The sequence below is a fragment of the Balaenoptera acutorostrata genome, chromosome 20 (genome assembly GCF_949987535.1).
Source record: "Balaenoptera acutorostrata chromosome 20, mBalAcu1.1, whole genome shotgun sequence".
Taxonomy (NCBI): domain Eukaryota; kingdom Metazoa; phylum Chordata; class Mammalia; order Artiodactyla; family Balaenopteridae; genus Balaenoptera; species Balaenoptera acutorostrata.
The window spans coordinates 44,677,436-44,704,872 of NC_080083.1; the positions used below are offsets into that span (position 1 = coordinate 44,677,436).

The 27,437-nt window shown below is 39.8% G+C and overlaps 1 protein-coding gene across 4 annotated transcripts; it reads left to right on the forward strand.

The window, feature by feature from the left end:
- The first annotated feature begins 736 nt into the window (after positions 1–736).
- Positions 737–25,695, forward strand: MED1 (mediator complex subunit 1). 4 transcript variants are annotated; one of them, XM_057535963.1, is made up of 17 exons: positions 737–957; positions 2,926–3,032; positions 5,483–5,561; positions 7,678–7,732; positions 7,837–7,969; positions 8,676–8,704; positions 11,361–11,432; positions 11,951–12,025; positions 12,518–12,591; positions 13,193–13,282; positions 14,563–14,674; positions 15,200–15,324; positions 15,579–15,697; positions 16,469–16,670; positions 18,106–18,201; positions 18,326–18,431; positions 20,059–25,695. In XM_057535963.1, the coding sequence occupies exons 1-17, from the start codon at positions 933–935 to the stop codon at positions 23,294–23,296; spliced, it is 4,737 nt and encodes a 1,578-aa protein (XP_057391946.1). In that variant the 5' UTR covers positions 737–932; the 3' UTR covers positions 23,297–25,695. The 4 variants fall into 4 exon arrangements, with proteins under 4 accessions (XP_057391946.1, XP_057391947.1, XP_057391948.1 ...); XM_057535964.1 differs by having other exon boundaries at positions 739–879; XM_057535965.1 differs by lacking the exon at positions 2,926–3,032 and having other exon boundaries at positions 749–957.
- Positions 25,696–27,437: the final 1,742 nt, after the last annotated feature.

Genomic DNA, 27,437 nt, shown 5'->3' on the forward strand with positions numbered 1-27,437 from the left:
GCACAATTGTATTTTAGCTTGGCTCTTGTTCCAGTGGCCACGAACTTCTCGGCATTACTCCAGCTTTCTCTTTGTGAGGATTTACTGATACAAGAGATATGACTACACATTCTTTGTGATTTGTAGTGTAGAGTATTAGCTAAACTGCTTGTTTTCACTATGATTACAAAAAAAGATACAATCAATTGTGAACACCTTTGGGATCCTAAAGATAATTAACAGCATCCGATGATCTGACGGCTGCAAACAAGTTTTTCTTAATCCAGAATCTCCCAGATCTTCAAAAATATTGGAATTGCTCAAGAAAAATATTTCTGAAATTAAAAAGAAAATTAGGACATGTAAATTAAGTGTACCGGGCTAGCTTGGGACATTGTTACAAACACCCAACATCTTTTTTCCACCTAGTATCTCAAAAAAGCGAATACTTTAAAAAAATATTCCCGATAACAATATTCTTCGAAGAGCTAGTCTTTTAGTAAGGAGAGCTGGGGATTTAAATTTGCAAACTGCTTAAAAGCCAAAACGAAAGTGCCAATTTTCGCAGAGAAGCCGAACACTACCCACTGACAAACTCCATACCCAGGGCCGAGAAGTCTGAGACAATCGAGAAAGAAGGAAGGGTGGGGAGAATCTCGCGAGTAGCAACGTATTAACCATTTTTCGCGATATTTGGTGCCCAGCCCTTTTCCTCTCTCTCGCAGGATCACGGTTAATCTCGCGATCTTTCGGAAGTTCTGTTGGGGAAGATGGCGGCGGCCGCGAGCACCCTTCTCTTCTTGCCGCCGGGGACTTCAGACTGAGCCTTCCCGGGAAGAGTGGGGACTGCAGGCGCCCTGCGTCCCGGGAGCCCGAACCAACTTGGTTCCTCTGTTAGTGGTGAGGAGGGGCATATCCTCTTGTGTAGACCTCAGGCCCTTCCCGCTGTCAGGATGAAGGCTCAGGGGGAAACCGAGGGTGAGTGACTGAGGGGAAAAGCAGGGGGCGGGACACAGCTGGGGGAGCCAATCTCTGAGAGGAGCTGGGGGGCAGATGCTTCCGCGAGGGCCACTCTCCCGAGGGCTCAGAGTCTAGGAGGCGGGATGTGTGTGAGTTTTAGATTCTGACTGCTTTCCTTGGTGATGGAGAGCTTTGACTTTGGGGAGATGGGGGCTCCCAACTTCTGTTAAGGTTTCCTGCTTAGCTAGGGGCAGTCATTTGGGCCTCAGGGAATTTTTAGCCTAAAGGGATGGGAGACGTGGCGAGTGAATGTAAAACTTGCTCCTTCCAGAAGGGAAGTGTGAATGATGACAGAAAAACAATAATACAGCGCTGTATGTCAAAGGACTGGAGAATGTTTTCGCGTGAATGAAAAGATTAGGTACTTAAGGTATTAAAAGCCAGCAGTTCTCAAGAATGTCACAGTGTTCACATCTTGTGCTATTGTATATTCTAAAAATGCGTTGAATTTCAATCAGTGTCTGAACTAATTCAGAACTGCTGAAAAACAACTTTTCTGTGTAACCTTATGTAGATTCTCTGAAGTTCCACTTTCCAGTTTAAATGCTTCCTTAGCATTTTGGACATAGTTCTGTTGATACAACTCACTATTATTTACTTGTCTTCTCCAATGTGCTCTGAGCTATGTAGATCAGGATCTTGCCTTTCTCATCATTATATAGTCCCTGGCACATAATAGTTGCTCAAAAAATGTTTCATTAGAGCATTTTTGTAAAGATATTTATCATCAGGCTTCTTAAGGGAAAGAAGGGGGGATGTGTTTTGAAGGGGAGGAAGAAAAAAGGTATACTTCTTGGTGCAGAGGAATGACAAGTGTAAAATGGAAACTCGATGAGGCAGTTTTGTCTAGTTTGCTCACTGCTGTATCTCCAGCATGTAAAATAGTGCCTGAGTTAATGAGTCTTGAAAGTGGGAATTGTCAAACATTTCTCCAGAACTAAAAACTGGCTGAAACAAACCAAAAAACAGTTTTCCAGAAGATGAAGGCATTGGAGGGAGGAGTTGAATCTTGATTTAGATGTCACTATCTCAACTCAGATTGCTGACATTCTATTCATCTTTCAATGGCACCTTTTCTGTAACATCCCCACAACTAATTACAAACTTTTCCTCCTTTGAATTTCAATAGTAATGTGTCTCTGTTTTTAAGAACAAATCTCATTTTGCTTTGTGTGATGGTTATTTTCACATTAACTTATCCACACCCCCTCACAGGTGTCATCTCAGGCATGTATTTTTGCACTGCTGGTGGTCTCCAGCACAGGTCCTTGCTCATGCTAAGCAGTTACAAGAATTACAGGAGTGTTGGAGGGTGTAGGAGGTTCCTTTACACACTATCCAGGAGCCATTCTTTTCTGCCTTTCTCTTAACTTTGCTGGAAACTCATCCTTTAGTCATTGACATCTTCTATGTTCATATAGTTTGAGTTCAAATAGGAAAAATCTTAATGGCAAATAAAGCCTGTTTTCTTGATAATACTTATAAATCGATCTCTTAAAATTATGTGAAAAAATTAAGAAAGTCTGTATTTTCACTTTGAAAACGAACTAACCGTAGTTAGGCCATGTTCAAATGTATGCTCTGCACATATCATATAAGGGATTTCACGCATATCATGAAATTATTTTGTCACTAAATGGTAGTCTTGATCCTTAAACAGGATTAGAGATGGTTCTTTTTTTGGTTCTCGTTAAGTTTGAATAGAAAGCAGTCCCCTTCTATGGTGTTCGTTAGACTAGACCCACAATTGTGTGTGTCTTCCTGTCATTAAAAACGAATTCTTCATATGTTTTGAAGTAAATCATATTGGAAAAGATTTTAACTGAGTTCTTACCAGGACGAAGTATGGGAGTTTTGTTTGCAAGAAAAACTGTGGAAGGTCTTGAAAGAAGAGTTGCTAATGATGTTTTCTGATTTATATCTTAGAGTCGGAAAAGCTGAGTAAGATGAGTTCTCTCTTGGAACGGCTCCATGCAAAATTTAACCAAAATAGACCTTGGAGTGAAACCATTAAGCTTGTGCGTCAAGTCATGGTGAGGATTGTGGTGAAGTGGATAAAGTGCTGTGCTTAGATAATTATTTAATAAGCTAAGCTCCCTGTGTAGACTTTTTCTAACTAGTTATTATGGTGTGTCTTCAGTTTTATTTCTCATAAAATCGTAAGCACATGGTGGCTTTCAACTTTTAAGAGTCTACCTAAGAAGGAGGTATATTTATAAAATTGTGTTAATCATGAGTTATAATACACTGGGGTACTTTAGGCAAAGTGCTAAGAAATACACCTGATAGGGAGTTCCCTGGTGGCCTAGTGGTTAGGATTCCTGGCTTTAACTACTGTGGCCCAGGTTCAGTCCCTGGTCGGGGAACTGAGATTCCACAAGCACCACAGTGCCGCCAAAAAAAAAAGATACACATGACAGACAGACTGATACAGACATTTATTTTTCACTTCCTGTCAAGCTCCTTGATTCTAATGTGTTAATACTGTCACTGTATCTGTTTTGCTAGTTGAGTTTGCAGTTCATTTTTAATTAACTTCACCTGTTTACTCTGTGGCCCTCTTTCTCTACGGTACTACTTCTCCTTTCTGAGTCATTCACCAGTATGGGGAGCCCTTAGTTAGGTGGAATACAGAGAGTGGGGTGAGGGTAGAGGCTGGATGTTAAAAGTTCATCCATATGATTCCAGTGGTAGTAAAATGTTATAGGAGTACTTTACTTTTATGACTTGACCTGGGCAATGGTTATATGGATGTGTTCACTTTGTAATAATTCACGATCTCTTCACTTCAGGTTCATATACTTTTCTGTATACATGTTATACTTCAGTGAAAGTACCCCTCTACCAAACCTTACACCGGGTCCAGAGTAAGTTCAGTTTAGTAGATTTATTAGAGCTTAAAATGATCATATCAGTATATAGCCTAGGAAAAAAACTGAATTTGCTGTCAGAAAACCTGTATTTTAGTCTTGACTCCAGTACTTCTACCTACGCGACCTTGGACAAATTATTTGTTCTTTCTGACCCTCAGTTTCCTCATCTGGAAAGTAGAGACACACAACACCAGTTTGCTTTTTCACACAGTTTTGCTGTAGGGATCAAATGAGATAATGGACACCAAAGTGTCACGCTGCTAAAAGATTTCCGTAACTAAGTTCTACAGATATCTTCTGGCTCAGGATTGTGTGCATAAAAAAGGTTTTTTGTTTTTTTTTAGAAGTCTTAAAGAATGGCAATTTTTCCAGTCTGGGAATTCAGAGGTTGTCATTTTTATACTATAAGGCAGCCATATTCTAGTTTGAAATATGGTCTATAAGTGATATTGTCATTAGGGAGACATTATGACATAGAGGGATTCCAGGTGGCTACTAAGACCCTCTTTTGGGTTACCAGTTCTTGGTTTGGTCACCATAGCTTCCATCGTCTACTTCTCACTTTTGCAGATTCAGAAACCTACTTTTATTGGTGTGTAAAAGATTTTGAAGAGTTTTCAACAGCTGACATACTAACAAAATCTCAGTAGATTAACATGGAAATCAGAATGCCAGTTTATTAATTTACAGCAGAGTGTTTGTCTTTCCAGCTACCAAAGTACTGGTATCCATTGTCCTTGCAATGGACAAGGTCCTTGTATATTCAAGGTACAAAGGGAGCTAGATTATTAATTAGTCAGATATTTGTGAGGGTGGAATTAGAGCAAAGAGAGATGGATTTAGGGCGTGGAAAAGTCTGAAAAACTATCCTTGTGTCATAAAACTGTTCATACTTCTGGGGACTAGAATGTTGTGCGAAGAGGAACTTCTTCCCTGGATATGTTTAGAAAAACTATGCTAAATTTTTTGCTCTTTGGCTTTTTCTGGACTATGTATCCTGTTTCTTAGAGTCAATCTAGTTTGACTAAGGTCTGGCTGTATTTCTTAGATTACATGCATATCACCTTATTAGATTTGGGAATTGTGCCCTCTGAACCACCCCATTTAACTTATTGAATCTTAGGAGGTAGTCACTTCTACAGGAGGCTGATCTCATTTATTACATTTTGATTCTTCCTAATTTTTCCCTGAAAGTTATCTTATTTTAGATCTGGAAATACCTTTGGTATAGGCTTTTTTTTTTTTTTGGCCATGCATGTGGGATCTTAGTTCCCCGACCAGGGATCGAACCCACATCCCCTGCGTTGGAAGTGCAGAGTCTTAACCACTGGACTGCCAGGGAAGTCCTAGATCTGGAAATACCTTTTTCTACTTTCATGGATATGGATATGCCTGTATCCATGTATATTAACCTTTCCTTTTTTGGATGGATGGACAAACAGTTAAAAATCTATAGATTATCTAGAATATATAGAAAATACAGAGTATATAGACTATACCATAATATATAGACTATCCTGAAATGTTATTTCTAGGATAATGTGTATGTTTACCCAAAACACTATTGGCTTTGTTAGCTTTTACCTGAAATGTTTTCCTTCTTAATACAGGAGAAGAGAGTTGTGATGAGTTCTGGAGGGCACCAACATTTGGTCAGCTGTTTGGAGACGCTGCAGAAAGCTCTCAAAGGTTTGTAAACATCTTTGAAATATGCTAATTTCTTAAAACCCCCCCAGTTTAGGAAAGACTATTTTATACTTACACTAGAAATATAAATTGAGATAGGTCAACGTTCTATGCTAGATGTTGTTCTTGCTTTCATTATGGAGTTGAGATGAGCTCTTACCTGAACTTTTGAAACATTTATTTTTTATCCCATTTTGGAGGTAGGTAGAAACTCAAAAGATAATTGATGGAGGGTAGCTATAAGATTGCAGATAGCAGGGGAAAGTTTTTTTTTTTTTCCCTTCAAATGTTCTCTCCTAATTAACTCAATAAGAAGATGGACTTTTTGACTCTAAGAGATTTTTACAGTGTTTATAAAGAATGTTTTCAGGAAAGCAAACATAAAATTCAAATCATGAGCTTGATTATTCAAGCTTATAATTACTACTTCTGTTTTTGAAGGAAAATGAAAGTAAAAACAGATTTTACTCTGATTATCACAAATGAACCTAATTCAGCTGAATATTTTTTTTTTTAATTGTGGTAAAATGTATATAACAAAATTTACCATTTTAACCTTTCTTTTTTTTTTTTTTTTTTTAAATTTTATTTATTTATTTATTTATTTATTTTTGGCTGTGCTGGGTCTTCGGTTCGTGCGAGGGCTTTCTCTAGTTGCGGCAAGTGGGGGCCACTCTTCATCGCGATGCGGGGACCGCTCTTCATCGCGGTGCGCGGGCCTTTCACTATCGCGGCCCCTCCCGTTGCGGGGCACAGGCTCCAGACGCGCAGGCTCAGCAGCTGTGGCTCACGGGCCCAGCTGCTCCGTGGCATGTGGGATCTTCCCAGACCAGGGCTCGAACCCGTGTCTCCTGCATTAGCAGGCAGATTCTCAACCACTGCGCCACCAGGGAAGCCCTAACCTTTCTTTTATTTTAATAAATTTATTCATTTACTTATTTTTGGCCGCACTGGCTCTTCGTTGCTGCGTGTGGGCTTTCTCCAGTTGCGGCGAGTGGGGGCCACTCTTCGTCGCAGTGCGCAGGCTTCTCATTGCGGTGGCTTCTCTTGTTGCGGAGCACAGGCTCCAGGCGCGCGGGCTTCAGTAGTTGTGGCTTGCAGGCTCTAAGCACAGGCTAAGTAGTTCTGGTGCACGGGCTTAGCTGCTCCGCGGCATGTGGGATCCTCCGGGACCAGGGATGGAACCCGTGTCCCCTGCATTGGCAGGCGGATTCCCAATCACTGCGCCACCAGGGAAGTCCCATTTTAACCGTTTTTAATTGTACAGTTCAGTGGCATTAAGTGCATTCACATTGTTGTGTAACCACCACCACCATCCTTCTCCAGAACTTTTTCATCTTCCCAACTGAAACTCTGAACACGTTAAACAGTAACTTGTCATTTCCTCATATAAGTGTAATCATACAGTATTTGTTCTTTTGTGATTGGCTTATTTCACTTAGCATAATATCTTCAAGGTTCGTCCATTTTATAGCATATATCAGAATTTCCTTCCTTTTTAAGAAAGCTGAATAATACTTTATTGTATGTATACATTATATGTAAACAAAATAACATTTTGTTTATACATTCATTCATTGATGGACACTCAGGTTGTTTCTATCTTTTGGCTATTGTAAATAATGCCACTATGAACATAGAATATTTGTTTCTATGCTGGTTTTGATGTTAATCTTCCTTATTCTAGCATTAGCAGATAAATGTGTTTTTTTTTTTTTTTTTTTTTTTAGCCGCACCGAGCGGCATGTAGGATCTTAGATCCCCGACCAGCAATTGAACCCGCGACCCCTTCAGTGGAAGCGCGTAGTCTTAACCACTGGACCTCCAGGGAAGTCCCTAAGTGTGTCTTCTTTAAATTAAAGATAACTTGTCCCAAATGAGTAATGAAAAAGAGAGGAGAAAGGTCCAATCATTTTTTTCAAATCTTTTTTGATCCTTATTACTGCTTAGGCCACAGCTAAGCCTTACCAAAGAACTTTATGCACATTATAAGCATTTGAACTGTTGAATGTGTTTCTGGCTTTGGAAGGATAGATACACTCTCAGGATGTTTCTGGCTCTGAAGAATACAATTTATTTGGAACATCTTTTGTGATTTCCTTTTTTCACCCTTTTGTAGTAACGTCTTTACCAGCAATGACTGACCGTTTGGAGTCTATAGCAAGACAGAATGGGTAAGTAGTGTATCTGTAGGCAGAAATGTTTAACTTAGTGTTGACTTTGGGTGGCTTTATTTATGTGTCTTCTATTAATTTTTGTTTTGATTTGTTCCTGCTAGACTGGGCTCTCATCTCAGTGCCAGTGGCACTGAATGTTACATCACGTCAGATATGTTCTATGTGGAAGTGCAGTTAGATCCTGCAGGACAGCTTTGTGATGTAAAAGTGGCTCACCATGGGGAGAATCCTGTGGTATGTGTTGTTGATATTTCACTGGAATCTGTGGGGTTTACTTAGGGACATTAATTTTAAAAGGAATTGTTGGGGTTTGAAATAGCTTGGGTTTAGGTTTTTTTCATGAGCCACTATAGAGATGATGTGATGGGCTACAACATCAGTAGCTGTAGAGTGGAATTTAGTATAATCTGGGTCCATCTCTGACATCATCCAGAGGCTTTGACAAAAGGAAACACCAGAGGAACCCTTTCCATTTCATATCAACAAACATGAGCCGCAATTGAATAATAGGTTCTGGGGATACAAATAATTTAAAGTTCCTACCTCAAAGAACTTATAATCAAGAAGGACAGATAATCTTGTACATAACTAATGTCTCTGAAAAACCCTGTAATAGAGAGGAATGTAAAATGTGTATAACCAGACAGTTGAATATGGATTCCAAGGATGGCTTTAAAGAGAGGTCCTAATGTTTTAAACAAGCAGCTGAAAGTTGATTCCTTTATAAGCTATTTCATATATATTTTAATCTTTAATTTCCTGACCCAACCCATGGTTTACCAAGTAGGAGAAGATATTTTTGATATCTTAATATAAGAACCTTCTATAGTTTTAATGTTTTTGTTATAAAGCATGTGTTATTAATAAAAGAGAAAAACTTTTGATGTCTTAAAGCGTCTTAAAGTAGTTTAAAGTTTTAACATAATTTCTTTAATTTCAGAGCTGTCCAGAGCTTGTACAGCAGCTAAGGTGAGCAGATGACATTTATATTCCCTGATATTGGCAGACAGTGCTATTCTTTTTTTTTTTTAATTTTTAAAAAAATTTTTGGCTGTGTTGGGTTCTTGTTGCTGCGTGCGGGCTTTCTCTAGTTGCGGCGAGCGGGGGTACTCTTGTTGCGGTGCGCGGGCTTCTATTGCGGTGGCTTCTCTTGTTGTGGAGCACGGGGTCTAGGCGTGCAGGCTTCAGTAGTTGTGGCATGCATTCTCAGTAGTTGTGGCGCATGGGCTTAGTTGCTTTGCGGCATGTGGGATCTTCCTGGACCAGGGCTCGAACCTGTGTCCCCTGCATTGGCAGGCGGATTCTTAACCACTGCACCACCAGGGAAGCCCGACAGTGCTATTCTTTATAGCTAAGTTTTGAGGATGGTCAGAAGTTACTTTCCTGAGGAACAAATTTATTTTCTTGGGTCAAGATTTTTCATAGTCTGTACTTGTTCACTTTCAGAATTGACTTAGCTTGATTTTTTTTTTTACCCTATTCCATCTATCCCAGGGTTTTTCAACCTTGACAGTATTGAAATTTGGGTTGGGAAATTCTTTGCCGTAGGGGGCTGCCCAGTTCATTGTTGGATGTTTAACAGCATCCCTGGTCTCTCCCAACTAGTTGCTAGTAATATCTCCTGAATTATGATAATCAAAAATATCTCCAGATATTGTCAGGTGTCCTCTGGAGGGCAAAATCACTCCTGGTTGAGAACTACTGAGCTAACCTTAGGAATTCTGTGTGGAACAAAAATAAATAGAACCTAATTATTGAATCAGAGAAAGCTTGAGAAAATTGAGTCTATACCATGAAAAGAACTTTTTTTCACTTCAACTTTGAGAAAAATTGTTTTATATTTAAGGTATATGGGTCCCATTATAGTAAAGTGATAGGCTTGAAGACAGTCTCTTTCAGTAATTGATGTTTTTTGCCATTGGCTTATCTTTTCTCTTTGAATTGAGTGGAAATTTTCATGCTTAAATTTAAACCCAGAATTAACTCTGGGAATTTGAGAAAGTCATTACGTCAGTTTTATGTTTTAAATTATAGTGAAGTTATCAGATATCACATGGAGGAGTCTTAGAAAGGGTGTTAATATTGAGGAAATAAGTTTTACACTCAGTCTTCTCAATGATCAGTTTAATGTCCTTATAGCCAAATACACCAGATTTGAACGAGCTTTGAAAAATTGCAGTGCAACATAAAAAAATAACATTTTATGATTTCATTAACTCAATAAGTCTAGCAAAGGTGTATTACCAGAATAGTCCAGGAAAAAAATATTTCTGGCTCTAATGTGGAGTAAGAGACCATACCAATTTATGAACTGATGGTGTTCTAAAGTTAATTTGTAGGCATGTTTGAAAGTGGGACCCTTAGGAAGAATATTAGTCTTTACCTGGTTTTGTTTTTTTTTAAATTTATTTATTTTTGGCTGCATTGGGTCTTCGTTGCTGCGTGTGGCTTTCTCTAGTTGCGGCAAGCGGGGGCTACTCTTCCGTGTGGTGTGCGGGCTTCTCGTTGCGATGGCTTCTCTTGTTGTGGAGCACGGGCTCTAGGCGCGCAGGCTTCAGTAGTTGTGGCGCGTGGGCTCAGTAGTTGTGGCTCGCGGGATCTAGAGTTCAGGCTCAGTAGTTGTGGTGCAAGGGCTTAGTTGCTCCGCTGCATGTGGGATCTTCCCGAACCAGGGCTCAAACCCATGTCCCCTGCATTGGTAGGTGGATTCTTAACCACTGCACCACCAGGGAAGTCCTACCTGGTATTTTTGATCACTTTGTATAGATGGTAATTTTAAGGTAGGGAATATATTTTGCTGCTGCTCTTGCTTCCTTTTAATGTCTTCATGGCACTTTGGGCAGTAAGTGTTCAATAAATGCCTGACCAAGTATCTGACATTGTCAGAGCAGTACAGCTTTCAAGAGACATTTTTTTTGTTTTTAAGTTTGAAAAAAGATGTAGAGAGTTAGAATTGTTGAGTTATGTTGGATTCCTGCTCACAAAAGCTTATTTGACTAAGAATCCATGCCTGAATATTAGTTTCTAGGAAGCCAGGGGTTCATGGTAGTAGTTACTTTTTCCTGGGGTAAAGCTAGTCATAGGAACATTTTGGAATATGTGGTTTGCCTCCACAGTACCCATTCTCCTTTTCCTTAGGTCTCCCATCTCTCTCCTAGTGTTCATTTTCCTTCTTTGCTCTTATGTTGCCGTATACATGAAAAGTGTTCTATCTGTATACATGAAGTGTTCTATCTTCCCAATTTATTTATTTCCATTTTCTCTCCAAAAGTTCTTTTTCCTCATGACATCCAGTCATCTCAGTTACAAATTAAGAGGAGAAGAAGTGATTTATTTAAACCAAGTCTCATTACTTAAGAGGGAATTACTATATGAGTTATCAGGTCTTTTTGACTATCTTTTATACTGCTTATTAGCACCTCCTCCAGAAAAATGGGGCAGAGAAAGGAATACATTCCATTTTCTTTTCCTACTTTTGATTGATTCTAGAAAACTTTTGGGGAAAAAGAGTAAAGCAAATTATTAAGATTAGTTTTATATAGCCATGATTTTTGGCACTTTGCTGATAAGATTGAATAGTAATTGTATGTTTTATTCTCTTCCCTCTCCACTGAACTTCTTATAGGGAAAAAAATTTTGATGAATTTTCTAAGCACCTTAAGGGTCTTGTTAATCTTTATAACCTTCCAGGGGACAAGTAAGTATTTTTATTTTTTTGCTTTTTTTGGAAAAATTAGTATAAATCTATAAACCATTTTGTACTTAGAAATTTGCCAAGTCTTCTGCCCTAGCTCATTTGTGATTTCTACTCATACTGACAATGTATAGCTCAGCTTCCAACTCAATGTCTTTTAAAGGTATTTTAAATAAACAAATATCTGCATTAATGGATTATAGTGCTAGAAGATAATCCTTGAGATGTCTTCAACATACTGATTTCTAGGCTGAAAGAAATTGTTATGGAACTGGGTTGCCACTTTTATTTTTAACCTACCTGGGATTCTGTATACCTGCTTGGCTCTTTTAAGTAGAGATAAAAATTAGCTTTGGTAGATCAGTAATGATTTTTTTTTTAACATTTTAAAGTTTTATTTTGTTTTTTAAATAGATATCTTAGTTGCCTCTAAGGTAGACTTGCACTCTAGGCTTTCATGTTTGTGTATATATGTATATTTGTCAACTATTTAATTCTTGTTTTCTTTATTTACTTTCTAGCAAACTGAAGACTAAAATGTACTTGGCTCTCCAATCCTTAGAACAGGATCTATCTAAAATGGCAGTTATGTATTGGTAAGACTGGCTAAAGTGTCAATTCTGTTTGACCTTGTTCTTAAAGTTTTTCATCTATGGGGTTACTAGGCTCTTATTTTTTTAAATATATATTATAGATGTATGTTACTATGCATCTATGTTTTACCTGTATTGTACATCTTGTCCATATCCTTTCACTTCCCAAGTGATTGCATTCCATTTTCTGAGTATCAGTATCCCTAAGTTGTTGGTTGGTATTCCTTAGGTTTTATCAGAAGATTGTCAAACCTGGCCTCCCTTCTGATAAATAATAGTATAGTTGTAATTTTTGTTCACCATATTACATACTGATGTATTCTTAGAAATAATCCCTTCACTTTGAAGTTGAAATACAATTGTTAAATGCCCAAGAACAAGATAGAGTCATTGAGATAGAATTATAAGATGTTTAAGAGCTGAACTCATTATCACATTGTACACTAATACCTTCAGGGCTTAAATATAAGCAAACAGAGATCATTTGTCTTGCAGGAAAGCAACCAATGCTGGTCCCTTGGATAAGATTCTTCATGGAAGTGTTGGCTATCTCACTCCAAGAAGTGGGGGTATGTGATTCTATTTTGCCTGTTTAGAAAAGTGTCTCATTTTAGTTGAGGGGTTATTACTTACAATTTCACCTTGGGTTTATAAGCAGAAGGTGAAAATTACCAGTCATTTGTGTTTCTGTTTTTTTTTAATTGAAATATAGTTGATTTACAATGTTGTATTAGTTTCTGGTATAGAGCAAAGTGATTCAGTTTTTTTTTTTTCTCTTTTGCACATTCTTTTCCGTAAGTTTATTACGAGATATTATGTATGGTTCCCTCTGCTTTACAGTAGGACCCTGTTGTTTATTTTATTTATAGTAGTTTGTATATGCCAATTCCAAACTACTAATTTATCCCTCTCTCATTTGTGTATTTTTTTAATGGTTTCTAAGGTGTCAACACCTGCCCTCCCCTAGTTTTTTTTTTTTTAAATTGTGAAGTAAATTGTTGCTGCTAGAATCAATATTTATGCTTCTGTCATATTTCATAAGCTGCTTTGGATCATTAGTCCTCATATCTGAAACTATTTTCTTGTATATAGGTTTATAGGAACGGGAATGTTTTTCTTTATTTGTAATTTACCTGATAAAAAAGTAGTGATAAGTTTTATTTTGCATAGGTCATTTAATGAACTTGAAGTATTATGCCTCTCCTTCTGACCTGCTGGATGATAAGACTACATCCCCTATCATTTTGCATGAGAATAATGGTAAGACTTTCACTGTAAAGTAACTGAAGGTTTTGCTCGGTGTTTAAAGAATATTTTCAAAAATTTGAATGCCCAGGCCTGCCTGTACTTTCTGGTTTGCTACTCCCAAATAAATTTGCCATCCCTACCAAAGTTTTCCATTTCTACCAGAGTTTGCATCTGATACATTCACATACACTCCTACAGATATACATATCTATATGTACACATACATACATAATAATAAAAGCTTAATAATTCCTTTTGAATAAGTAAATGAGTAAATGAAAAAATGTAAACCATCTGACTTGAAATAATCCCCTTTTATCATTACTTTAAAGGTAAAGAAATTAGCCAACTTACTAAAGAACTAAAATAATGGATCTTACTTTGAATTTGCACTTTTTTTTTTTTTGGCCGTGCAGCACGGCTTGATGGATCTTAGACCAGGGATTGAACCCGTGCCCTTGGCAGTGAAAGCCCGAAGTCCTAACAACTGGACCACCAGGGAATTCCCTATATTTGCACGTTAATAGACTAAAACATAATGAGAAATGGCCTAATACCTCATTTGGTCCCCTTTTAACTTCAATCATTGACTATCCTATAATCATAATTCTACTTGAATGCTTTCTGAAGTTGGAGAAAATAAGTAAATATTGGTAATGAGCCTTTACAATTTTTTTTCCTTGGACTGCATTGTTTCCTGTATTTTGTTTTATTTACTGACAGAAATATTGCTTGGTTAGAAAGATAACTTGTAGCATTTCTAAGTTATATAGGTATTATAGTATCTGACAAACAAATTAGGGCTGACAGATTATACAGAAGTTAGCTTTTTTTTTTAATGTTAAGATACTTATAATTTTTTTTTATTTCTTTTTTTAAAAAATAAATTTATTTATTTATTTGCTTTTATTTTTGGCTGTGTTTGGTCTTCACTGCTGTGTGCAGGCATTCTCTAGTTGCGGCGAGCTGGGGCCACTCTTCGTTGTGCTGCGTGGGCTTCTCATTGTCATGGCTTCTCTTGTTGCGGAGCACGGGCTCTAGGCGCACGGGCTTCAGTAGTTGTGGCACGTGAGCTCAGTAGTTGTGGCTCGCAGGCTCTAGAGCACAGGCTCAGTAGTTGGGGCGCACGGGCTCAGTTGCTCCGCAGCATGTGGGATCTTCCAGGGCCAGGGATCGAACCCGTGTCCCCTGCATTGGCAGGTGGATTCTTAACCACTGTGCCACCAGGGAAACCCAAGATCCTTATAATTCATGTTACTTTGGAGAATACCATTTTTCTTTCCTTTTCTCAGTTCCTCGATCTTTGGGCATGAATGCATCAGTGACAATCGAAGGAACATCTGCTATGTATAAACTCCCAATTGCACCATTAATTATGGGGTCACATCCAGTTGACAACAAATGGTAAGTTAAATATAATTCTAGGATAGCAATGTCCATTTATTTCAACCTTAAGCCCAGTAAGAAACAGGTATTACTTTGACTTGGCTCTTCCCCCACTTGACTTTCTAGAGATGGGCTTTTTGTTTTACCCATTTAATTTCTCTTTTCAATATTTGCATGTTCCTCTTTGAAGTCTGCTCATAGAACACATTTTTATCCTGAGAGAGAAAGAAGAGAACTGTGCTACTTGCACTGGTTTAATGATTGCTCTATGGGATTTTCCTATGGGACTTTATGTTGATTTAGAGCTATGCTGGAGTAATAACTAGAGAACGTGCCTCAGGATAGATGTTTGATAAGATACTCTAGGGTTAACAAACAGGATATTTTGGAATTGGGGGAAAGAAGTTCAAAGAGTGAACTTTTGATAGGTTTTATGAGTAGGTGGTTATATGATACAGACATGTCTAAGAATGAGTGTTTAGATTTTTCATTTTCACATCAATTCAAAATCCCAATCCTCTACCTTTTTTTTTTTTTTTGAAGGACTCCCTCCTTCTCCTCTGTCACCAGTGCCAACAGTGTTGATCTTCCTGCCTGTTTCTTCTTGAAATTTCCCCAGCCAATCCCAGTATCTAGAGCATTTGTTCAGAAACTTCAGAACTGCACAGGTGAGTTTTAAGAAGCATCAGGAGCTAATAATTGTTATAAAAGTGAAAAGCAAACTTCACATTCAGATTATCTTAGACCTCTTTCAGTCTTGGCCTCAAAAAACCACTGATGGGTATAGATGTCATGGTGCTTTTGCTTATTAGTAAGTACTTTTTGAATAAATGGGTGAATGAAGTAGAACTCATGAAGGGAAAACTGAGCTGTCGACGTTTTCATCTTACTGTGATCATGGTATTGATCTTTGTTTTTCTAGGAATTCCACTGTTTGAAACCCAACCAACTTATGTACCCCTTTATGAACTGATCACTCAATTTGAGCTGTCAAAGGACCCTGACCCTATACCTTTGAATCACAACATGCGATTTTATGCTGTAAGTAAGCCCCTATGAATTGTTGTAGATTATGTTTGGACCCAAGATCAGAATCTTCCTTTTATAGGATAACTGAGGTCAGATGATGTTCTTTTGGACCACTGGATCATGTCCTATTTCCTCAGTCAGGCAAGAAATTACAGAAATCTCTGAAACATACTGAAGAAAGAGCAGGAGCTTCCGTCAGGAAACAACGTACATTTCATTGTTGAAATTTCAGGTGAAAGTGTCTTAATGGTATTCTGAACTTTTACAAGCATATAAGTAGGTATTAAGAGTTATTGCTGTTTAATTCTTTCAAGTGCCATGAGTTTATAATCTGCAAAGTATTTAACAGAGAAGAAAGTACTGGAATGAATAAATTAAGGAGCGTTTTAAAACCACATCTGGACTTGAATTTATTTGAATGTTTGACAATAGTCTGGATTAAGTAATAGTTCCCAAATTCTGGCTCTGTTATAACTATATAGGGCGTTATTAAAAATATAGATTTTGCACTTGTGGTCCAGGGACCTCTTTTATACAGATTTCTGAGGTAATTTTTATGTTAGCTAGATTAGGAAACCACTAGCAGAACATTTACAAAGAAGGGGTCTTTTCAGCCAAGCGAGTGTGTGGCATTTAACATTAGCTGACCAAAGAACTGTGGAGCTTTAATATTCAGCAAGAAATTGCTGATTTTTGAGGAGTAGGTTTTTTTTAAGGATAGTTTGTGGTTGGAGTACAGTGGGTGAGTAAATAGCATTTGTTTCCTTTGTTCTTTTTGCCCAGGCTCTTCCAGGTCAGCAGCACTGCTATTTCCTCAACAAGGATGCTCCTCTTCCAGATGGTAGAAGTCTACAGGGAACCCTTGTTAGCAAAATCACCTTTCAGCACCCTGGCCGGGTTCCTCTTATCCTGAATCTGATCAGACACCAAGTGGCCTATAACACCCTAATTGGAAGCTGTGTCAAAAGAACTATTCTGAAAGAAGGTACTGCCTTTCCTTTTGATATACTTACTGGTAAATGGAAACTGACTACTCTAGTAGTTCTCTAATTTTGTGGCCCATCATATCACCTGTGGAGCTTTTAAAACTACATATATTTGGTTTTCATACCCAAATGAACTTAATGTGGGAGAAGTTGGGAATCTAGTTCAAGCTCCATGAATAATTTTGATGGAACCAGTCTGTAAATTGGCATTTGGAAACCACTGGATTTTTTTGCAATGGACTTACTCTTTTTCTGCATGCAGCAGTATAACTGGGTACCTAAGGGCCTGAACCTTGCAGCAGATATATAAGGTAGAATTTGGGATTCTGCAGGAAGAGAGGAGTTCTTGATATCTCAATTTTAGGTTGTTAGGACAGTGGTTCCCACGTTTTAGTCCTGAGTATATTTCCTCTCCCCATTCTTTGGAGAACTTAATCATATAGCTTAAAAAAGGATGAGACCTGTGCCCTTCTCTTTTTTCTCCCAGGATGCTGGAATGCTGATGTTTTTCAAACAATTTGCTATTAGAAATCTTGATATGAATTTTGGCTGCTCTAGTTAACCATAGTTAATTTTTTACTTTAGTTGTAAAGCACTTCAGTGATAGAGCTGTATCAGCGCAAATGGTAGGCAAGAAGAAATGGAAGGTAAATCAGGAGATATCTTTTATGGAAATAAGAATTGCTTTAGAAATGAGAAATTTTAGAAAGTTGGAGTAATGACACAGAGCATGTGCAAGTGTCCTTATGACCCTTCTGTTTCATTTATTTCAATCCTAGGAGAATTTTCCACATAGCTTCACGGTATTTAAAAATGAGTTTTTGTGAGATAGTTATGAAGTTAGTCCTACAGAGATTTATGCTTTTTCCCAAGAAAGTATATAATCCTTGTCTCTGGGCTGTCAGCCTGTTTGGCTTAGAAACCAATGATAATAGTTATATATAAGTGTATTTGGCATAATTATATCATTTTAGATTGTAGCCCCTACATCTGTGCTTACCAAACTATGGAGTGTATAGCTAACAGCTGTATACTGGTAGAAAGCAGGGTTTATGGTAGTGGTTCGAATGTCCGCTTATCAAATAGAATGAGAAACTCCTCTTGGCCACATTTATTTTCAGAATTCACTTTCAAGGCAGGGTCTTTATATCTGCCAAGGACTTTATCAATTGGGATTAAGTGCCTTCATTTTAGAAAACTGAAGTTTAGTTACTTATTTGTTTTGGAGTATTTGTAACATATACTGGTAGATTCCTTGGAATCTGATACCTTTAGTCACCTGTGGGTGACATAGTAGGTTTTGTGTATTAAAAAAATGTGTGGGATTTAGTTTCCAATGCGGGAGAGAAAATTTCATAGTCAATAATTACCATTTACATGTCTCAAATCTTTTATTTGGTTGATTATTTTATGATCCTTTTCTTTGCCTTTTAGATTCTCCTGGGCTCCTCCAATTTGAAGTGTGTCCCCTCTCAGAATCCCGTTTCAGCGTATCTTTTCAGCACCCTGTGAATGACTCCCTGGTGTGTGGTGAGTTATGTGGGTGGCTAGCACCTCTCTCAGGGCAGCAGTTTGGTCCCTTTATCTTTTTTTGAAAAGTCAGAAACTGAAGCTGAATCTATCTTAAATGTCTCCTATATATTTTTTCTTTCAGTGGTAATGGATGTGCAGGACTCAACACATGTGAGCTGTAAACTCTACAAGGGGCTGTCAGATGCACTCATCTGCACAGATGACTTCATTGCCAAAGTTGTTCAAAGGTAGCACTGGCCCTTTTCCATCAGAGTCCCATTAAGAGGTGTATAAGGAATGTTGTTTTCAGTATTAGAGTGAATTGGAAATTTAGTAGGAAAGCATTTAGTCACTGCTTTGAATTCACCCTTCTCTGCTTTTGGATCAGAAGCAATGTGAGCTTTTTGGTTTTATAAATCTCATTATGAGAGTAATAGGAAGTAAGGTAGGTAACTTCAGGCCCCACATTAGGGTTCTTTTATGAGGGAGAGAGCTGAAATAAGATGTAGATCTTTTTCCACTTTTTCCTCTGTGTCATTTTTTTTTTAAACACTTATAATGTGTCAAATGGCAGTAGGTGGGAAGATCCTTAAGCCAGTCAGCTTCCCATAATTTCAAGATTTTTTTTGGAGTAGGTACCAGTGGTCTGTTTAGTAAATAAATTTTATTGGAACACAATAAAACATAGCTGTAAGTGAACACATCTGTTCATTTACATATTGTTTATGGTGGCTTTTGAGCTAAGATGGCAGAGTAGTTGGACAGAAACCATATGATCTTTGAAAGTCTAAAACATTACTATCTGGTCCTTTAAGAAAGGTTGCTGACATATTTTAGAGCAAAATATTTTCCAACATGTTTATAAACATAAATTTATCTGTAACATAAAAAGTGCTTTGCTTTAAAATTAAAACGATTTCCTGCCAGTGGTAGCACTTCTCACAGCATAGCTTTGGGGTGATCTAAGCCATTAAAGTTTAGAACTTGATGGGTCAAGAGGTTTTTCTAATGGTTCATCAATTAAGATAAATTACATATACCATTAATCACATGTAAAGCCCAAAAGGAGGGCATTTTCTTACTGAGTTCATTATTACCAGTTTTATTTTAGTTCAGTATGATGTCTAATTATTTGGACTCTTGTTTATGGTTGGTTTATTTGGTGGCACTTCAAAAGAGGTTGATGATTGCCTCTGGTCCAGATTCTTTTTTTTTTTTTTTTGGGCTGCGCTGTGCAGCTTGCGGGATCTCAGTTCCCCAACTAGGGATCGAATCCGTGCCCCCTGCAGTGGAAGCATGGAGTCCTAACCACTGGACCGCCAGGGAATTCCTTCCAGATTCTTTTTATTTTAAATTTTTTTTTGGCTGCGTTGGGTATTCCTCTCTGCGTGCGGACTCTCTCTAGTTGCAGTGAGTGGGGGCCACTCTTCGTTGCGGTGCGTGGGCTTCTCATTGCGGTGGCTTCTGTTGCGGAGCATGGGCTCTAGGTGCGCGGGCTTCAGTAGTTGTGGCACACGGGCTCCAGAGCACAGGCTCGGTAGTTGTGGCACACGGGCTTAGTTGCTCTGTGACATGTGGGATCTTCCCGGACCAGGGCTCGAACCTGTGTCCCCTGCATTGGCAGGCGGATTCTTAACCACTGCACCACCAGGGAAGCCCCCAGATTCTTTTTAGAATGAGTTTACCCAAAGCTCTGGCATTTCATAGAACTGCTCCTGCCTTGCGGGTTATTTGCCTTGCCTGAAAGCTGCTTATTGTAAACCTTTTGGCATATGTAAGTCTCAGGCAAAATTAAAGCCTGTTTTCCCAAATAAAAAGTTGGTTTCATTAGCAGCTAGTCAGTATTAACTTTGTTTTTTCCATCTTATTTTACAGATGTATGTCCATCCCTGTGACGATGAGGGCTATTCGGAGGAAAGCTGAAACCATTCAGGCCGACACTCCAGCACTGTCCCTCATTGCAGAGACAGTTGAAGACATGGTGAAAAAGAACCTGCCCCCGGCTAGCAGCCCAGGGTATGGCATGACCACAGGCAACAACCCAATGAGTGGTACCACTACACCAACCAACACCTTTCCGGGGGGTCCCATTACCACCTTGTTTAATATGAGCATGAGCATCAAAGATCGGCATGAGTCGGTGGGCCATGGGGAGGACTTCAGCAAGGTATCTCAGAACCCAATTCTTACCAGTTTGTTGCAAATCACAGGGAACGGGGGGTCTACCATTGGCTCGAGTCCGACCCCTCCTCATCACACGCCGCCACCTGTCTCTTCGATGGCCGGCAACACCAAGAACCACCCGATGCTCATGAACCTTCTTAAAGATAATCCTGCCCAGGATTTCTCAACCCTTTATGGAAGCAGCCCTTTAGAAAGGCAGAACTCCTCTTCCGGCTCACCCCGGATGGAAATGTGCTCGGGAAGCAACAAGGCAAAGAAGAAGAAGTCATCAAGATTACCACCTGACAAACCCAAGCACCAGACTGAAGATGACTTTCAGAGGGAGCTATTTTCAATGGATGTTGACTCACAGAACCCTATCTTTGATGTCAACATGACAGCTGACACGCTGGATACGCCACACATCACTCCAGCTCCAAGCCAGTGTAGCACTCCCCCAACAACTTACCCACAACCAGTACCTCATCCCCAATCCAGTATTCAAAGGATGGTCCGACTATCCAGTTCAGACAGCATTGGCCCGGATGTAACTGATATCCTTTCAGACATTGCAGAAGAAGCTTCTAAGCTTCCCAGCACTAGTGACGATTGTCCACCCATTGGCACCCCTGTTCGAGATTCTTCAAGCTCTGGGCATTCTCAGAGTGCCCTCTTTGACCCTGATGTCTTTCAAGCCAATAATAATGAAAATCCATACACTGATCCAGCTGACCTTATTGCAGATGCTGCTGGAAGCCCCAGTAGTGACTCTCCTACCAATCATTTTTTTCCTGATGGAGTAGATTTCAATCCTGATTTGTTGAACAGCCAGAGCCAAAGTGGTTTTGGAGAAGAATATTTTGATGAAAGCAGCCAAAGTGGAGATAATGATGATTTCAAAGGATTTACATCTCAGGCACTAAATACTTTGGGGGTGCCAATGCTTGGAGGTGATAATGGGGAGACTAAGTTTAAGGGCAATAGCCAAGCTGACACAGTTGATTTCAGTATAATAGCAGTGGCTGGTAAGGCTTTGGGTCCGACAGATCTTATGGAGCATCACAGTGGTAGCCAGAGTCCTCTATTGACCACTGGGGACTTAGGGAAAGAAAAGACTCAAAAGAGAGTAAAGGAAGGCAATGGCACCAGTAACAGTAGTCTGTCAGGGCCAGGATTAGACAGCAAACCAGGGAAGCGCAGTCGAACCCCTTCTAATGATGGCAAAAGCAAAGATAAGCCTCCAAAACGGAAGAAGGCAGACACTGAGGGAAAGTCTCCATCTCACAGTTCTTCTAACCGACCTTTCACCCCACCTACTAGTACAGGTGGATCCAAATCTCCAGGCAGTTCAGGAAGATCTCAGACTCCCCCAGGTGTTGCCACACCACCCATTCCCAAAATCACTATTCAGATTCCTAAGGGAACTGTGATGGTGGGCAAGCCCTCCTCTCACAGTCAGTATACCAGCAGTGGTTCTGTGTCTTCCTCAGGAAGTAAAAGCCACCATAGCCATTCTTCCTCGTCGTCTGCTTCTAACTCAGGCAAGATGAAAAGCAGTAAATCAGAAGGTTCATCAAGTTCCAAGTTAAGTAGCAGTATATATTCTAGCCAGGGGTCTTCGGGATCTAGCCAGTCCAAAAATTCATCCCAGTCCGGGGGGAAGCCTGGCTCCTCTCCTATCACCAAGCATGGACTGAGCAGTGGCTCCAGCAGCACCAAGATGAAACCTCAAGGGAAGCCATCATCACTTATGAATCCTTCTTTGAGTAAACCAAACATATCCCCTTCCCATTCAAGGCCACCTGGAGGCTCTGATAAGCTTGCCTCTCCAATGAAGCCTGTTCCTGGGACTCCCCCATCCTCTAAAGCCAAGTCTCCTATCAGTTCAGGTTCTGGTGGTTCTCACATGTCTGGAACTAGTTCAAGCACTGGCATGAAGTCATCTTCAGGGTTAGGATCTTCAGGCTCATTGTCTCAGAAAACTCCCCCATCATCTAACTCTTGTACAGCATCTTCCTCTTCCTTTTCCTCAAGTGGCTCTTCCATGTCATCCTCTCAGAACCAGCATGGGAGTTCCAAAGGGAAATCTCCCAGCAGAAATAAGAAGCCGTCCTTAACAGCTGTCATAGATAAACTGAAGCATGGGGTTGTCACCAGTGGCCCTGGGGGTGAAGACCCAATGGACGGCCAGATGGGGGTGAGCACAAATTCTAGCCATGCTGTGTCCTCCAAACATAACATGTCAGGAGGAGAGTTCCAGGGCAAGCGTGAGAAAAGTGATAAAGACAAATCAAAGGTTTCCACCTTGGGGGGCTCGGTGGATACATCTAAGAAGACCTCAGAGTCAAAAAATGTGGGGAGCACGGGTGTGGCAAAAATTATCATCAGCAAGCATGATGGGGGATCCCCCAGCATTAAAGCCAAAGTGACTTTGCAGAAACCTGGGGAAAGTAGTGGAGAAGGGCTGAGGCCTCAGATGGCCTCTTCCAAAAACTATGGCTCTCCACTCATCAGTGGTTCCACTCCAAAGCATGAGCGTGGCTCTCCCAGTCATAGTAAGTCACCAGCATATACCCCCCAGAATCTGGACAGTGAGAGTGAGTCAGGCTCCTCCATAGCAGAGAAGTCTTACCAGAACAGTCCCAGCTCAGATGATGGCATCCGACCTCTTCCAGAGTACAGCACAGAGAAGCATAAGAAGCACAAAAAAGAAAAGAAGAAAGTAAAAGACAAAGATAGGGACCGGGACCGGGACAAAGACCGAGACAAGAAAAAATCTCATAGCATCAAGCCAGAGAGTTGGTCTAAATCACCCATCTCTTCAGACCAGTCCTTGTCTATGACAAGTAACACAATTTTATCTACAGACAGGCCCTCAAGGCTCAGCCCTGACTTTATGATTGGGGAGGAAGATGACGATCTTATGGATGTGGCCCTGATTGGCAACTAGGAACCTTACTTTTTAAAGCAAAAACCATGGCCAGAGAAAAACTAAGTGTATAGGCAAATCACCATAAGGAGTGAGACAGGTCTGATTTTGTGTTTTAAGAATCTTAAATGGCATGGCTTTGACACCAAGTGGGGTGAATTTAGAAAGGCATAGCCAGACACTACTAAAGAGACCATAGGGTTTGATTCTGGTTACCACGAATCACTTGTTCCTTTGCCAGGAAAAAAAAAAAAAAAAAAGTTAAAATACTTGCTTATGAAAGGGAGGGGGTGGGAAGGGCTTAGGGAGAGGTAAGGGTGGGAAACAGTTTTGTGGGAAATATTCATATATATTTTTTCTCCCTTTTTCCATTTTTAGGCCATGTTTTAAACACATTTTAGTGCATGTATTTGAAGGGCTGGGCAGAAAATGAAAAAGCAATACATTCCTTGATGCATTTGCATGAAGGTTGTTCACCTTTGTTTGGGTAGTTGTCCATTTGAGGCGTGGGCAAATGAAGGACTTTGGTCATTTTGGACACTTAAGTAATGTTTGGTGTCTGTTTCTTAGGAGTGATTGGGGAGGGAAGATGATTTTAGCTATTTATTTGTAATATTTCAATCCTTTATCTGTTTGCTTTTATACAGTGTTTTTTTCTAATTCTATGAGGTTCAGGGTTCAAAATGATGGGAGGTGGAAGAACGAGGCTTATTTGGTGGTAGGGAGCTTGCAGCTTGTGCTGGTCCTGCAGTCTCAAGCTGAGGCAGATTAGTCCGAGTCCACCTTTGGAGTTAAGTAGAAAACCAAAATGGTATTTTTGTTTTAGGAGGTTTTTCATAGGGTTCAGACATCATAGGAATATTAAGAGTTATCTTTCTGTGGAGGTATTGATTTATAGTTTCTTTTTCCTTTAAAGAAAGCTGGGCTGGCTTTTTGGGATGTAAACGTGTTTTCAGATGCAGTGAGGTTTAAAAGTGGGACAGCCTCCCTGATCCAGTGGCATGAAAACCAGTACAGAATTAATAGTTCTCCTATTTCTACAATGTGCCAAAAGTCCACATCCCAGCATTTTGTTTGTAGGAGAACTGATGCCATTCCTGAGAGCTGGCCTCCTTGTTTCCCTTCATCACAAGGATAAGGAGTCCAGACTTTAATTATTCCATTGTATGCTCCCTTAGATAAAACAGTAAAAAATTTGCAGCCATAGTTCACTTAAAACAGTTTCAAGCTCACTTGAAGTAATGGGGGCCTGGAATGCTAGGTGGGTATGAAGATAAACCCTTGCTACTATGTAGCAACACAATTGGACCTTTTTGGAGGAACAGGTCTGAGTCTGGATTCTGGGGGACATCAATAAGAAGCCCTTCTCATAAATATAGAAATCCAGGAGACCATTTGAGTGCAACACAAGTTCTCAGTATTTGGAGGGTCCTCTCAAAATTCTGCGGCCTTACTTTGATTTTGACACCTGCACTGTGCCATTCCTGATGATTCCATTCAGGTTCTGTGTCAGCAGGACGGGGCATGATCCCCAGCACAACTCTTCTGGATTAAAAAAAAAAAAAAAAAAAGCCAGGTGATTCATTTGTGTGTGTGTGTGTGTATGTATGTGTGTGTGATAAATGGAGTGACTTCATCAGGTATTGAAGATTTCTATATTCATCCCTTTCTGCAGGTTGGAGTTAGCGTAGAGTTGGAAAATCAGCTTTGGCTTTCTTTCCTGACTGTCTCTGATTTCCTTTAGTGTTCTCCCTTTTCTGGTCATCAGCTCACAACAACTCTGCCACTTTTGTGTCCCAAGGTAATAAGAAGTAGGAAACGAAACATTGCAAAGTGGAGCAAGAAAAGTTATCGGTTACCGTATCAGAGTCAAATGTCTTGGGTGACACTAAGGAGGACATGGGCAAGGTGATACCAGAGTGCTTTATCTTGTGATGCTGATACAGTAGCAGCCTCTCAGACATACAACCAGGTTGGATTTCTCACCTAGTTTTGAATCCTATCCCATTGGTTTCTGCAGGAAAAAAAAAAATGGTTTTTAAGCTTGTCTGGGTGGGGAAAATCTTATGGGGAATGTACTGCATAGTATCAGGGGCTCAGCTCCCCCAAGCAGAGCCAACAAATACCAAAATGAGTAAACTGGGAAGCTTTTTCTCTCTTTCTGTCTTCATCCCAGATCAAAGAATCCCGAGTTAGGATCTGGATGAAGGATAAGCCCCTGACTTGTCGATGGGCACACCCCACACACTGACCCAGCATCTGAACTTGCTTAACAGGGAGCCGGGGCTAAACTGCTTCACCCTGCCTGAGAACCAGGGAGCACTGCATTTCTCCACAGGGTGGAGGAGAAGAGGCAGAATAAACCAAGCCTGGGACACCTCCCTCCTGTCTAGGTGTACTCATTCTCCTGTTTCAAAAGACGGCAAGGACATGAAGTCAACTTCTACCTATCTTCTGCTGCTGGAGTCTTTATGTATTCTTAGTTTGACCTGATTCCTCTTCTGTCTTTTGGCTTCATGTTAGGGGTTCTTGGTCAAAACCTGCTCTGATGTACATGAAGATTCCAGGTTCAAAAATCAATTTCTTTTAAAACAAGTATTTGTGGGGGGGGGGGGGCGGTGGGAATGAAGCAGGATATAATTGCCAAAACTAGGCTTGAGGTTGGTGGCTCTTGGAAGGATTTTCCTTAAGGCCTAGGTCTGAAAATTTAGGGCAGCACTATTCTGAATTCTCAAAAGAAACCTTCCAGGGAGCCAGTGAGTCATAGTATCCAGATGAGTCACTTAAAGCAGATGCCAGTATAGGAAACTCATTATTCACAATCCCTAAGCAATCTCATTTTCTTTTACTTTTTTTTTCCCCCCCAATCTTCCTCCCCCCTGATTTCTACCCTTGAGTTAGTTTTTTGAGGGGTAGGAAGTACTTAACATATCAGAAGCTAGGTTGGGAAACATGCTCAGTTGCAAAAGCTGAGCTTTAAATTTTGTTTCAGAAATGTACATCACGAGCAGATGGGGAGGGTCTTTTCTAAAATCTTTTCAAATTTGATTTTCTGTGCATATGGCCGTTCTGTAAATACTTCGGGGTTTTTCATTTTTTTGAAAGTAGACAAAAATCTGTGGGATTTTTTTGCCCCAAGCATTACAAAAACGTGTTTATTTACATGCGAATAAATTTCTTTGATAAAAAGCAACATGCCTATGTGTAATAAATTTTTAACCTTTGAATAATTTTTGTTTATTCAGCTTTTTAAAAGTCCAGTCAAAAAATTTTAACTAACAAAGTAAAAGTCTTTTCTATTACTTGAAATTAACTGGAAAGTATAATTGAAATTAGGGAAACAGACCCGTGAAAGTTTTCATCTGATTTATCTGCCCAAGCCAGTTTTACTAACTTTTGCAGGCCTTCGTCACTAAGTTCATCAGTAGTGCTTGCTGGGAGAAAACTGCTCTTAGATGAGATGCAACTAAAAGGCTGTTCTTATTTGACTGAAGTGAAGCAATAAAAGTAAAAGTATCTGGCACAGGAGGAGGCTGTAACATCTAGACCTGGCTTTGTGGGCCTGAGAATGAGTTTCTGAAACTGGTTTCCTTGCTTAGGAAGCCCTTTCTAGGATAAAAAAGTTAATTTTAAAAAGCTCTTGAGGAGTTGGTTAATAAGCCTTCCAGCTAAAATATGCCTATTTTAAAAGATCTCCAGCACTAGTTGCTCTTAAATAAGCTCCTCTCTTAATCAGACATTCCTAATAAGCCAGTCACTGAATGTGCAAGTGAAAAGAGGTATGAAGACAAACTCATCTACTTTGTAATACAATTAGAAGTGGTCCAGCCAGGACTGCTAGAATTTATGATAGTTTCTAATATTTTATCTTTGGGAAATAATTCTGTAGTTTGTCGCTCTAAGGGTAAACTCTTATTCGTTAATTCATAGAAATTAGATAATAAGTTTTGAGACCTTGAGGGCTGGGGTTGCTAAAGTATAATATGACACAATCTAGCTTCTACAGAAAGAGAATGAATGTTACGGCTGGGCAAGCGCCCCCGCCTGCTCCTTCAGACACGCTTGTTTCTCCCGCCAAAGTGGCGTCAGGATCAGGTTCTCACCAACCAGAGCCCTGATTGGAGGACGGGTAGGCACTAGAGCCCATTGGGTGCCAGCGGCG

Bases quoted from the DNA above. Each gene is read 5' to 3' on its own strand.
- MED1 (XM_057535963.1), top strand. From the start codon at position 933: ATGAAGGCTCAGGGGGAAACCGAGG. The intron at 5,562-7,677 runs GTTTGTAAACAT...ACCCTTTTGTAG, and splicing joins GCTGCAGAAAGCTCTCAAAG to TAACGTCTTTACCAGCAATG. The intron at 12,592-13,192 runs GTATGTGATTCT...TATTTTGCATAG, and splicing joins TCTCACTCCAAGAAGTGGGG to GTCATTTAATGAACTTGAAG.